This window comes from Phoca vitulina, unplaced genomic scaffold, assembly GCF_004348235.1.
Source record: "Phoca vitulina isolate PV1807 unplaced genomic scaffold, GSC_HSeal_1.0 scaffold6, whole genome shotgun sequence".
NCBI lineage: Eukaryota > Metazoa > Chordata > Mammalia > Carnivora > Phocidae > Phoca > Phoca vitulina.
The window spans coordinates 51,937,172-51,951,046 of NW_022589709.1; the positions used below are offsets into that span (position 1 = coordinate 51,937,172).

General features: G+C 41.0%; 1 protein-coding gene across 1 annotated transcript in view; it reads right to left on the reverse strand.

The window, feature by feature from the left end:
- The window catches only part of ANKDD1B (ankyrin repeat and death domain containing 1B), a 64,004-nt gene that overhangs the window by 47,959 nt on the left and 2,170 nt on the right, over nucleotides 1-13,875 (reverse strand). Inside the window, 4 exon segments of the mRNA XM_032403553.1 lie at nucleotides 1,494-1,573; nucleotides 1,576-1,591; nucleotides 4,327-4,430; nucleotides 12,777-13,143. Of these exon segments, the coding sequence (XP_032259444.1) occupies nucleotides 1,494-1,573; nucleotides 1,576-1,591; nucleotides 4,327-4,430; nucleotides 12,777-13,143 (567 nt within the window).

Genomic DNA, 13,875 nt, shown 5'->3' on the forward strand with positions numbered 1-13,875 from the left:
GATGCAGCATGAGGATATTTTCTGGGTGATGCAATTGTTCTGTATTTTGATTATGCTGGTGACTACATGAATCTACACATACATTAAAATTCATATAACTGTACACCAAAAAGAAAGAAAATTGTATGGTCAATTTAAAAATTAAAATAAAAAGTTACTGTATCAGGGTTTCAATGTCAAAATTAAGAATAGACTCTTGGCAATCAGGTCTAGTACCAAATCATCTTTTGCAGGCTAACTAACATTGCAAAATAATCAAATAACAATTTCCAGACCCCAAAAACATGTTAAGTACAATAACCATAATACAACTTATTACCCTCACAAAATTGGAGTGCTTTCAGTGCCAATTTTTAGTAAGGGGTACTTCTTCATTCTGATTCTATTATATCAATTGACTTGCCTACCAATCTCAGAGGAATAAAATAGAGAAGGATGTGCTCCCCTGGTAAAACAAAGAAAAATTTTCATCATTATCATGTCTAGGCCATGTCTACACCAACAAAACCAACAATATGACCAGCTGGTTTGATCTGACTTCATTCACTCATCTTCCAAAGATTTACTAAGCACATACTAAACCCAGGACCTGGAAGAATGAAAGTAAAGCAGGGCTGAGTTTTATCTTTCAATGAGTCAATCCAGACAGAAAATAGAATAGCTCTGTGAAAACCTTCTGAACACTTTAGGAACAATGGCCCATTTGGTTAACTAAGAACCAGCAGCCACAGTCCATAGGATTCTAAAAATCAAGACCGTCATCTTTCATTGCAACTGGAGATGATGAACGTGATATTGGGTACATCCAGCCCAAGTGGTTTTCTTGCACCATGGTAAAGTAGTAAGTGAAGTTGGGAAAAGTAGGGAGAAAATGCTTAGGGTGGGTTTTGATATCAAGGCAGACAAATAGTTAAGCTGCTTTGGGGCTAACAGCATGGTTTCTGGAACCAGGTAAACCAGGTTCAAATCCTGCCTTCACCCCTTCTTAGATGTAATTATTGGGCAAGATATTCAACTTCTCTGTCTTAGGCTCTTCATATGAAAACTGTGTATTTTTAGTAACACTTTTCTCACAAGGTTGTGAGACAAGGTTGGGCACTAAATATCAAAATCCTAAGACTGGTGCCCAGTACATAGTATGTACTTAATAAGATTTATTAGAGTTCACACAGCAAAGTCAAGATTTAATGTCCCTGAGGCCAGTTAGCTTCTGTCCTCCTTGTCCCAAATTATACTATGGGCAACCACCTTATTCTTACAAGTGCATATTACTGGCCATATGGTCAATATGAGAAAATGGGCAACAGCCTAAGTCCTACAAGTATAGGTAAACAATTTAGTTACCAAACACACCCTAAAGAGATCTTTCCAAAGTGAAAACTGAATTTGGAAATATTCTGTGTGTATGTGAAGAAAAGATAACTGAAGTGACCAGATTTTCCCCATACACTGGTTATGCTCCAATCCATTCTACCAAATGAAGATGACCTTACCTTATCAGCAATATCCACTCTTGCCTTGTGATTAAGCAAGAAATCCACCGCAGATAAATGATTTGACCCCACTGCAAAAGCAAGGCTGTGCGGTTCATCTGAGGAAACATAATTTGTGTTTTCAGTCATCTAATTGCTATTTAGCCTCTTTATGATTCCTGTGTCTTAAACGGCCGTAATTTTCTATCATATGTTTATATGTGCATGGCATAACCCATGATTGATTGTAACAGTGTAATGGATTTCAATTAAAAAGTAAAAGTTGTAGGGGTGCCTGGATGGCTCAGTCAGTTAAGCATCTGACTTCAGCTCGGGTCATGATCTCAGGGTCCTGGGATCAAGCCCTACATCAGGCTCTCTGCTCAGCAGGGAGTCTGCTTGTCCCTCTCCCTCTCCCTCTGCCCCTTTCCCGCACGTGCTTTCTCTCTCTCTCACTCAAATAAATAAAATCTTTAAAAATAAATAAATAAAAATAAAAAGCAAAAGTTGTATTTTCTCCCATATGCAATTATTAATAACAGCAATTTTTTTCTGCTTAGAATATATTGATAATGCAAAACAAAAATTTTCCTAGATGTTCAACCCCGTATATGGTCTTCCTTCTATAATTTTTTGTACTGTTTATTTTACTGAAACAAACTGCTTCAGAATGAAAGAAAGAAAGAGGAGAGAAGACAAAAGAAAAGAAAAAAAGAAAAGAAAAGAACGATGCAGACACAGAAAAAGAAAGCTATGACTATCTGTTGCTTCAAAGGAAAGCCAACAAGGTGCTCCTGGGATGTCCAGAGACAGTTCATTGTTTCAGAGAAGAGATGTTTTGCTTGTAAGTAAAACACATGTCATATTTCCCATATTCTAGACACTGTTTTTGCTTCCAAAGAAGGTGCCTGCACATGGATTTCCTCCTTTGTTTCGAATAAAGTATTGCAAAAATTAAATATCTGATATCCTTGGTAGCTAAATCGATGATAAACTGGAGTTTGACAAAACATGAGTTATCCTGACATTGTCTGCAATTTAGAGTTGTGTTCTGGTATGTCAAGCCAAAACAGCATCCAAGATAATTCAATAAAACCACTTATATATATTTTTTCATCTCTATCATCACAGATCTTAAGGAACTCTACAAGTAACCATGTAAACAAACTGCTGTAAATGGGACTAAAAGAGATGTCATTAGAAAGTATAATGCAGTTCATCGAGAGTTGATAACTTGCCACAGTGACCAAAAGTTAAAATGCCCTGATTGTGTCCTAAATGATGCTTCATTTAGCATTAAATCTTTTTAACTACTTTGACATAAGAATACAGTTTAAAATATCAGAAAGTCTTGGAGCACCTGGGTGGCTCATTTGGTTAAATGTCTGCCTTTGGCTCAGGTCATGATCTCAGGGTCCTGGGATAGAGCCCCACATTGGGCTCCCTGCTCAGTGTGTGTGGGGGGGGGTCTGCTTCTCCCTCTCACTCTCCCTCTGGGCTCTCTTTCTCTCTCAAATAAATATTTTTAAAAATATCAGAAAGTCTTATGTGAAAAATTTTTAAATTATTATAAAAGTACATTAGAGAATCTATTTCCTGCTACTTGGAAAAATGATTATTGCTTTACTTACTCAACAATTTATCTAGATATTACTTTCAAAGGCCCCTGCTCACTTCTTTCTTTTTAATTCCTTCCTTTCTGATTCGTTTCCTTTTTTTTGTTTTTGTTTTTGTTTTTGTTTGTTTCCTAAAATTGTTATGCTGCAAAACTTTGCTATTTTTCTACTCTTTCTAAGATACCTATGGACAATGAATACTATATATAACCATAATACATCAGACATACACATGCATACAATATACACACAGACACATAAATTTCCATATGCATATGCACAACCGGTAAACATCCTTCCACTGCATATGATGCATGACTTCAATTCATACGATGTCACTGTCTGGGACAGATCTACGTGTTGTGAAACGTAAAGTCTACACTCTCTAGAGAGCCCTCTTTAAAGCCAGAGTCAAAAAGCTGAACTGATGGCAATTAAAGTTTCTTACTTTTTTAGATTTTACAAAACCATATAAGCATGAGAATACATTGCTAGATCCCTCCCCAGTGCCTTGGAAGGGGTCTGTACAAGTAGGGATACTAAAGCTTCTGCTTCATTTAGCATTAAATCCACCTCTGTTATCCCCTCTTTGATCCACTGCACAGATTGTCCTAAGCAATTAACACAGCCCCAAACCTGTCCACTTTGATAAACCTTGCCCTGAAAAGCTGTCAGGAAATCTCTACAAAACCAAGCAGTAGGAAATTTGTATTTCTAGCAGTAGACTTCTCTCCTAAACCCAGGCACTTGGAGAACAATAAAGTAAGAGCCAGGTTTTAGAAAAGGCCCAGTGTCCGACATGCAACAAAATACAAACCCATGCTCCTTTGGATTTTAAATTTGGAGGGCCAAACAACGAAGGACATCCCTGGAGAGAAAGCAGTGACGAAACTGTGAAGCAAAAGATGTTCTGCCTTTCCAGAATGTGTGAGGCCAGTGATCCAAAGGCTGCAATCCAGGATCAAGTCCAGGCCCATAACCTTGACGACTGGCTTTACTGCCTACCCACAGACTTTGCACAGATGCACATAGTGACTGTATATTTCCCCTCTGATAAGATATTTATTCCTCTGCTTGATTCCACCTTTAGCTTACACATTCTGGAATTACCAACAACAGAGCTCTCCCTCACCTCATCCAGCACAATCACTTTTATTTTTATTATTATTTCAGTTGGACTGTGTCAATCCAAACCACCCTTAGAGTACTCACTTGTCACATCTGTGACTTCTACTCACATTGTTCACAGCATTAATGTTAACCTTCTTTTCAAACAGCTTCTCCATAAAATCCAAATTATTGCTTTTTGCAGCATTGTGAAAGCTTCTCTCATTTGGCAGTATGGAAAGCAAGCAAGCAAGCATGACTGAAGGAATTTAGGGGGGGTAAAGAAAAAAAAAGGCAAACCTCACATGGCAAACCTGGTAACTTTAAAAACTTGACACAACAGCCTTGAGCCTTTCACATTCTGCCAATCTGAACATAGGAAATTTGCATCACTATTTTACAGAGCTGTATTATCAAGATTTCACTTGATGCTCACAATGCAAATGTTTTCACACCCTTAAAAATATTCCTGGTCCCAGACAAAACATCATTTCCAAGGACCACCCTGAAGTCAGCAATGTAGTATCTGCCTCTAGGAGGTCGGAGGGTGGCCATGGACTTGCGGTTTTTTTAATAATGTCTGTATAAGATTAGACAGGCAGGAGCCCAAATGCTCCATACAAGTTTACAGAGATAAAATTGTCTGCAGAACCCACTGCAGATGCCCGGCCAGCAGAAACAAATCATTAAAATGTAGCACATCATATAAACATATACAAAGGCTAAAGGGATAAACATGTTTTATTTTCATTTATATAAAAAGAGATAAAAGTAGATTCATACCTACTATAAACATTACATATTAAACACATATACACATTCAGGTGGCAGGTTTTATTAACTAGCCTAGAGAAGATTTCAGGATTTATTGAGTATTTTTAATATGCAGGAGAACTGGGGGTCTCTCAGGGGACAACCCCAATACTGGAGGATAAAGTCAGAACTGGAATGATCTGAAATCAGCAACAGACCATCTCTAAAAAGAAAGCCCCCTAAGAGGTTTTGTGGATGAGTTGCCAAGTAGTTTCCCAATAATAATAATGAAAATACAATCTGCCAAAGACTCTAGAATACTACCAAGTCTAATCAAAGACCAAGAGTATCTTCATGGGGGAAATACACATTCATTCTCTCACCGGGATCCCCCTCTTGCCTTCTAACCCTCCTGACCCCACTCTAAGTGACTTCAACATCCACACAGATGACAAATCCCATACTCTGGTCTCCCAGTTCTCTGACTCCCTCATGTAGAATAATCTTTCGCTCCACCTGATCTCAGCCACCCAATTTCAGGGTCATAATTTTTTTTTTTTTAAGATTTTATTTGTTTATTTGACAGAGAGAGACACAGCGGAGAGGGAACACAAGCAGGGGGAGTGGGAGAGGGAGAAGCAGGCTTCCCGCCTAGCAGGGAGCCTGATGCGGGGCTTGATCCCAGGACCCTGGAATCATGACCTGAGCCGAAGGCAGACGCTTAACGACTGAGCCACCCAGGCGCCCCAGGGTCATACTTTTGACATCATCATCAAAAACTACATTACCTCTGACATCGTCAAGAATCCCATTGTCTGAGGCCGCTGGGAAGATGGCGGAGTAGGAGGGCCCTGGGCTCACCCCTTGCCACGTGGCTGCCTAGAGAGCACCCACATCGGCATAAATAACCCAGAAAGCAGCCCGAAAACTGGCAGAACAGACTCTCCGCAGCCCAGCATAGACAAGAGGCCACAGAGAAGCAGATCCACCCACTCCGATCGTTCTTGGCAAGATCCCATCAAAGCAGTACCACAAGCCCGGTGGTGTGCACGCAGCCCAGACAAGGGTCAGCACCACTCCCAAGTGAGTCCTGCTCCAGGGAGAGGGGAAGATAACCACACACCAGTCTGACTGTGACCCCAGCAGTGGGCTGGGGGCAGGCAGCTGGTCTGACTACAGGCCCCACCCATCAACAAAAGCTTCTCAGGGGACAATACAGGGAAAGTGCCTGCAGTTTGGTGCTACTTCATCTCTGGCGAACACCTGGTCTGACTCAACTCAAGCCCAAGGCAGCCCCGGAGCAGCCCACTAACACCACGGGCACCAGACTCTGCCCACAACAGGCAGAGCGCCACCGCAGGCTGGACTGAAGGCAAACACATCCCAGCCAGAATGGTAGGACACCCCTGGAGCAACACACAGAGGAGTCACCCCCTGAAGCACATTTTCTGGTGAAAAGGAGACATTGCGCTGCAGGACCTCATCTTCATAAAGCCACTACTTTCAAGTGCAGGAGATGTAGCTGACTTTCCTAACACAAAGAAACAGACACAGCAATAGACAGAATGAGGAGACAGAGGAATATGTCCCAAATGAAAGAGCAGAACAAAATCAGAGCAGGAGACCTAGGGAAACAGAGATAAGTAATATGTCTGATGGAGAATTTAAAGTAATGCTCATAAAGATACTCATTGGACTTGAGAAAAGAGTGCAGAACCTCCATGAGACTCTCCATCAAGAGATAGGAGATGTAAAAAAGAACCAATTAGAGCTATTAGACTCACTAAATGGAAATAAAAATAGACCACCTCGAATAAATAGCAAACAAGAGGAAGTAGAAGAACGGATCAGCCACCTGGAGGACAGAGTAATGGAAAGTAATCAAGCTGAGCAGATGAGGGGGAAAAACATACGCAAAATGAGAATAGACCCAGGGAACTCAGCGACACCGTCAAGCGTAATAGTCGTATGATAGGGATCCCAGAGGAGAAGAGTGAGAAAAGGGGGCAGAAGATTTGTCTGAAGAAATAATAGCTAAAAACTTCCTGAATCTGGGGAAGGAAAGAGAAATCCAAATCCAGTCACTCAGATTTAGGTGTTATTTGCTGCTGCAGGAAAAGCTAGTCTACCCTGACTACAGAGACTAACATACTACATATAACTAACATACTCTTAAATTCTTTTTTTACATAATGATCTATTTATTTATTTGAGAGAGAAAGAGAGCCCACACATGTGTGCACAAGCAGAGGGAGTGGTGGGGGGTAGGGAGAGAGAGATCTCAAGCAGACTCCACACTGAGCGCAGAGCCTGATGCAGAGCTCAATCCCATGACCCTGAGATCATGACCTGAGCCAAAATCAAGAGTCGGACACTTAACCAACTGAACCACCCAGGCACCTCCATACTCCTAAATTCTTACCCACTAATCTCAAGTATGATCTCATCACAGGAATCCTACTTCATTTCCGTAGCCTTCCATTCTTCAATTCCATGACTTTTCCTTTCTTTTCAAATATCACAATCTACTAATGTACCTAATTTAGTTTCCATGATCACCAACATCCAAATCTCAATTGATAATATTGCATACAGAAAACATAAGCAATCAGATAGTAACTCCCTTATTTTCCAACCACTAAGTCTTCCAACCTACCTACCTACTTTCATACCCACACTCTCTGCTTTTACTATTATTATAGTCAATGAAGCATCCCCACACCTACCCAAGGCCAACTCCTCCACTTGGGCACTGGATCCCACCCTTCTCATCTTTTCAATTATTTCATGTATCAATCTCCTGTAAATTGTCACATTTTCCTCTGCATCATTTAATCTCTCTCCAGAGGACCATCCCCTTCAACATATACAGAGACACTATAATACTCCAGTGGAAAAAAACTCTCTTAACTTCATACCCTTTCCAAATGCCACACCATTTCTCAACTTACCATTTCCCCCAAAACTCTTATAAGTGTTTTATAATTGCTGTCTCTCCTGAAATGATGAAACCTCACAGTTTCATCTCACCTCCGTGCTAATCAGACCTCATTCCCATCACTTCACTGAATCTGCACTTATCAGGATCACTCCATCTTGCCAAAAAACCTAGTCACCGCTTCTTTTTGTGTGCATTAAACTCTTGGCAGATTTGACAGAGGGCCATACTTTCCTTGTAACATTCTTCTTCAGGCTCCTGATAGACTACCTGCTGCTTTCCAGTCTCTTTTATTGGCTCTTCCTCTTCTGCTTGATCTCTAAGTGTTGGAGCACACTGGGGCTTTTATGAAATTAACAACCTGATGGAATAGACATTATCACCCCCATCTTACAGATGAGGAAAATGAGACTTAGAAAAGCTAAACCACTTGCTCATGTCTTAAAGATCATAAATAATAGAACTATTCCAGGCAGCCTGAATCCAAACCCCAAGCTTTCAATCACAGCAAGTGTCCAGGGTGTCAGCATGAGAGTCTACTACTGCAGTGGAGATTCAAACTGCCCACTGTCAGATGCTTTAGCTAATGCATTCTGTCAGTTAGACTGGACTTCTTTCAACTCTCTCCTCATTCCCACACAGCCCTGACCCCAGCTCTTTGTCCCTCTATATTAATCCAATGGGAGTATAGTTCTAGTTCCTGGTCTTTTCCCTCCTGGGTACGTCTCACGGTAAATCAAGACCTTGTGGTGTCCTGAAATATGACACATGGATTCTATTCCTTCCCTGAAGTCAAATATCTTGTCCCTTGTCTACCACATCTATAAGAAAAAGTAATTTTGAAGGAGGTTCTAAGACAACTGGGAAGCACCATACAAGATTCTTAATCCACTAAATCAATGGTTCTTAGCTCTGGCTTCACAATAAAATCAACTGAATCCCTTAAAAAAAAAATCGATGCCAGGTTCTTCAACCCAAGCCAATTGCATCAGAATCCTTAGGCTTCAAAATGTTTGCAGACTTGCCCACAATTTACTGAGTTATCTTGTAACAATTCGGAATGTTTACATTCAAATGTAAAATGGAGATTATAAAACTACCTTTGGCAGTGTGAAGAAGCCAGTTTGTACAGACTAATAAGAACTGGCTGTAGCTCCTCCCAACTCTGTGTTCAATGACACTGTAGCTTTAAATCAGTCATGGTGAAAGTATTACACAAAGGAAACTGGAAAATACTACAAATCAGAACTCATTCCGCCCCCCCAGAGAGATGGTAATCAAACATTTACCAACATACCACTGTCTACCTTCTAGCTAGTAAGTGACAGAGTTAAAAAAATGATCTAGACAAATAATAAATGTATCAATTTTCAGGTTGACTAAATAATATTTAGAGTACTTTACTATATATGTCTTTTTTTTTTTTTAAATGTTTAAGACCAAGATAAATGTTCAGCCCAAAACAACAGGTTACACAGAGCTGTATCATTCACTTAAACTTTTAGGGGCCAAAAACTCAAATGCCTTCAGGAGCTGGGCAAGTATGAAGTAAAAGGACCAGAAGAGGAGGAGACCATGCTGATGTAGAAAAACAAGGCCCTGGGCGCCTGGGTGGCTCAGTCAGCTGAGCATCTGCCTTCAGCTCAGGTCAAGATCCCAGGGTCCTGGGATGGAGTGCCACATCGGGCTCTCTGCTCAGCAGAGAGCCTGCTTCTCTCTCTGCCCCTCCTCCCTGCTTGTGATCTCTCTCTCTCAAATAAATAAAGTCTAAAAAAAAAAAAAAAAAGGAAGAAAAGAAAAAGAAAAACAAGGCCCAGCTCCCTCTTGCATTTCATTCAGGTCTCTGCTCAACTGGTACCACTTTTAAAAAATCGTATCTGACCACCCAATCCCCTTTCTCCTGTTGTTCTCTGCCCCTGTACCCTACTTCATTTTTTTCTTCATATCACTTGATATTACTTGACTTTGCAATACATATATATTTGCTTACTTGCTCACTATCTGTTTCCTTCACCAGAACACAAAGAGGACGCTGAAATAACTCCAGTGTTGAGTGTTAGTAGGTGTTCAATAAATATTCGTTAGATGGATGAATGGAAGGGTTGGGAAGCCACGATCCACCTCCGGAATAATATAGCCAAGAGGGAAAGTATTATGCCCAGCACTATCAAAACTTCCAACATAAATATATATACACACACACGAACCATGTATCAACGAGGAAAACCCAAGAGAAATTAGAAAATACTTTGAACTGAATGAAAATAAAAATAAAATATATCAAAATGTGTGGGATGCAGCTAAAGCAAAGCTAAGAGAGGAATTCATAGCATTAAATTATTAGAAAAGAAAGTCTCAAATCAGTAATCTAAGCCTCTACCCTAAGAAAGTAAAAACCTTGGGCACCTGGGTGGCTCAGTCAGTTAAATGGCTGACTCTTGATTTTGGCTCAGGTCATGATGTCAGGTTACTAGGATGGAGCCCTATGCTGGGCTCTGTGCTCAGCGGGGAGTCTGCTTGAGATTCTCTCTCCTCTCTCTCTGCCCCCACCCCCTGCCCACATACATGCGCTCTCTCTCTAAAATAAATAAATAAATCTTAAAAAAAGAAAGTAAAAACCAAAAAGGAAAATAAACCTAAATCAAGCAGAAAGGAGAAAAATACCAAAAGTAAAAGCAGTAATCAGTGAAATTGAAAAGAGATAAATAACAGAAAAAAATCAATGAAAACAAAAGCTGGTTCTTTGAACATACCAATAAAATCAGTAAACTTCTAGCAAAACTGACAAAAAAAGAAAAAGAGAGAGAGAAAGAAGACACAAATTACCAATATAAGGAATGACAGAGGACATAGCACTACAGTCCCAACAGACAATACAAGGATAATGAAGGCATATTATGAACAACTCCATGCACATAAATTCAACAACTTTGATGAAATGAAATAATTTCTTGAAAACCACAAACTATTCAAATTTATTCAAGATTACATAGATAACCTAATAATACTATAACTATTAAAGGAATGGTATTTGTAATTTAAAATATTCTAAAAAGAAATCTTCATGCCCTTAAAAAGCATTCAGATGTGCATTAAAAAGAAAGAAAGAAATGCTCATGCCCGGATACTTTCACTAGTGAATTCTACCCAACATTTAAAGAATAACACCAAATCTATACCATCTCTCTCATAAACCACAAGAGGAAAAACTTCCCAACTCATCTTATGAGATCAGCATTTCCTTCATTCTAAAACTAAAGACATTGTAAGAATATAAAACTATAAGCCAATATCCCTCATCGACATAGATTCAAAACTCCTTGAATAAGCATTATCAAATCAAACCCAGTGACACATAAAAAGTGTAACACACCAAGTGAGGTTTACCCTGAGAACACAAGACTAGTTCATTATTTGAAAACCAAGCAATGTAATCTATCATACAAGTAGTCTAAAGAAGAAAAACTATATGATCTATTGATAACATTTTAGCATTTTAAAAAATTCAACATCCATCTATGACTAAAAACAAAAACAAAAACGCTCTCAGGAACATGGGAATAGAAGGGAACTTCCTCAACCTGATAAAGAACATGTACAAAAAACTGACAGCCAACATCATACTTAATCATGAAAGTTCCAATGCTTTTTTTGCTCAGGAAGAAACAGAAATGTCCACTCTCGCTCTTTAAAACACTGTGTGGATGTGTTAGCCAGTTCAGTACAGCAGTAAAAGTAAATTAAACGGCATACAGATTGGCAAGAAGTCGAACTGTCTCTGTCTAGTTGCAAGCAATTTGATTATCTCCATATAAAATCCAAAGGAATGTACAAAGCAGCTCTAGAACTAATAAATGAGGTTAGCAAAGTTGTGGGATACGAAGTCAACACATAAAAATCAATCATATTTCTATATACTGGCATCAACAAATGGAAAACAAAATTTTGGTTGAAACAGATAGATGCCCAAGTGAAAAAATTTGAACCTTGATATAAACCTCATACCTTATATAAAAACTAATTCAAAATAGATCATAGATGTAAATGTAAAACATAAACCTATAAACCTTCTAGAAGAAAACACAGGAGAAAAAGTTCATAAGCTGGGGTTAGGCTATGTGGCCTCCGCAGGAATTATCACTGCCTTGAAAGATCTTCCTCACTTATTCGCTCACTTATTTTAGCGTCTTTCAACCCTCTACCCAAATCAGAACGTGGACTGTCATGCTCCCACTGCATAAGTCGCATCTAAAATATGTCTAGTAAATCGTCAACTCTTGAGAATATTTCTAGATGAACGAACCGACGGATGGATGAACTAATTGAACATTATTAAGGGACTAGTGCTCTGTTAACAGCCTTGAAATCATTCTCAACTTTTGAAGACTCTTCAACAATGTGCCTCAGTTTATGCTCTAAGTTTATTCTCAAAGAGGCACAGAAGACTCACCCCATGCTTTAGAAACCTAAGCACAGAAAGATTAAGTGATTTAAAGTCACACAGTAAGTCACTGCGTGAGTCAGGATATAGGAGATAACACCACATGAAACTCTCTTCCTTATTTGCAATAGGGCTTAATCATTTCTTCAAAAACCCTCCTCCTTAAATTCAAAGAATAGCTCTTTCCTTCCAACCACAGTATATAGGTTTCACCTGAAATAAAACAGCCGCAGTCAAAACTTGGGGAGGGGGGTTGCCAAGTGGCAAACCAGCCCACAGGTGATGCGGCGGCGGAGGGTGGGCGCCCAGGCCCCGCGGGGTCCTGAGGCGGTCCGGCGGCACCTTCCACACGAGCCCCCACCGCCCGGCCCAGACCCACTCCGGCCCCCCCCCACTCCGCCCACCGGCGCCGCCACCGCGCGGTCTGCAACCCGCCTCCTGGAACTCGTGGATCTCGTGTCCCGCCGCCGCCGCCTCCGCCGCCTCCTCTCGAGGCCCCTCCGGCTTCGGGATCCAGGGCCGGGCCGCCGCACCCCTCAGGTCTGCCCGAAGGCCCTTCACGGCCGCGGCCGCCCCTTGCAGCAGCTCCCTCGCGGCCCCCGGTGACCCGGGATGCTCGGGGCGGGGTCCATGTGCGCCGTCGTTCGCCGCCCGCAGAGAGCCGGCAGGCACGGCCGGGCCGCTGTCTTTTCCCTGCGGTGTCCGGGTAGCTTGCCCCCGTGCTCCTGCCCCGCCCGGCTCGGCCGCCTGGGAGGGACCGCCTGCGGGTGTGGTCTGCGCGGTCCTCGGATTTGGTTTCACCTGCAGGAGAGCGCTCTGAGAGAACGCCCGGCTCACACTTTAGTTCTTCGTACAGCTTTGAGGAATGTCCAGGCTGGATTTATAACCACCACTATGAGAACTTCAGTATTAAATCATTTCTAAATGGGCTTCCAGAATTTTCTTTTGAATAAAGTAAGACCCTCAATTTCTTCTCTGAAGGTGTAAACTTTGGTATCCCATTTTATTTTTTTAAGATTTGTTTCAGAGAGAGAGAGAGAGAGAGCATGAGTGCGGGAGGCGTGAGGAAGAGGGAGACAATCTTAAGCAGGCTCCCCAATAAGCGTGAGACCCAAGTGGGAATAGATCTCAGGACCCTGAGATCATGACCGCAACCAAAACCAAAAGTCAAATGCTTAACAGACTGAGACACCCAGGCTCCCCCTTGGTATCCCATTTTAACCCAGTCATAACCTATTGGACTACCCATCTTAGGTATTATTTTCTTCTTAGTGGTTTATGAAATAAAAAATTGATTAAATACAGGATTCTAGGCAACTATGTGCCTAGCTAAAATTCTAACAATATTAAAGAAAAGTAGAATACTGAAGGACAACCAGGATCTCTGCCCTGAATCCACCGCACCCAAGCACAGGGGGTTTGATGCATTACAAGACAAAGTAAAACCATGGCACATCTCACACCTGTGGATGGTTTCAGAGGTCAAATAAGTTTAGCACGTTCTAGGAGTGGAAAAAAAAATTAAGTCCTCATAAAACGGAACTAGAT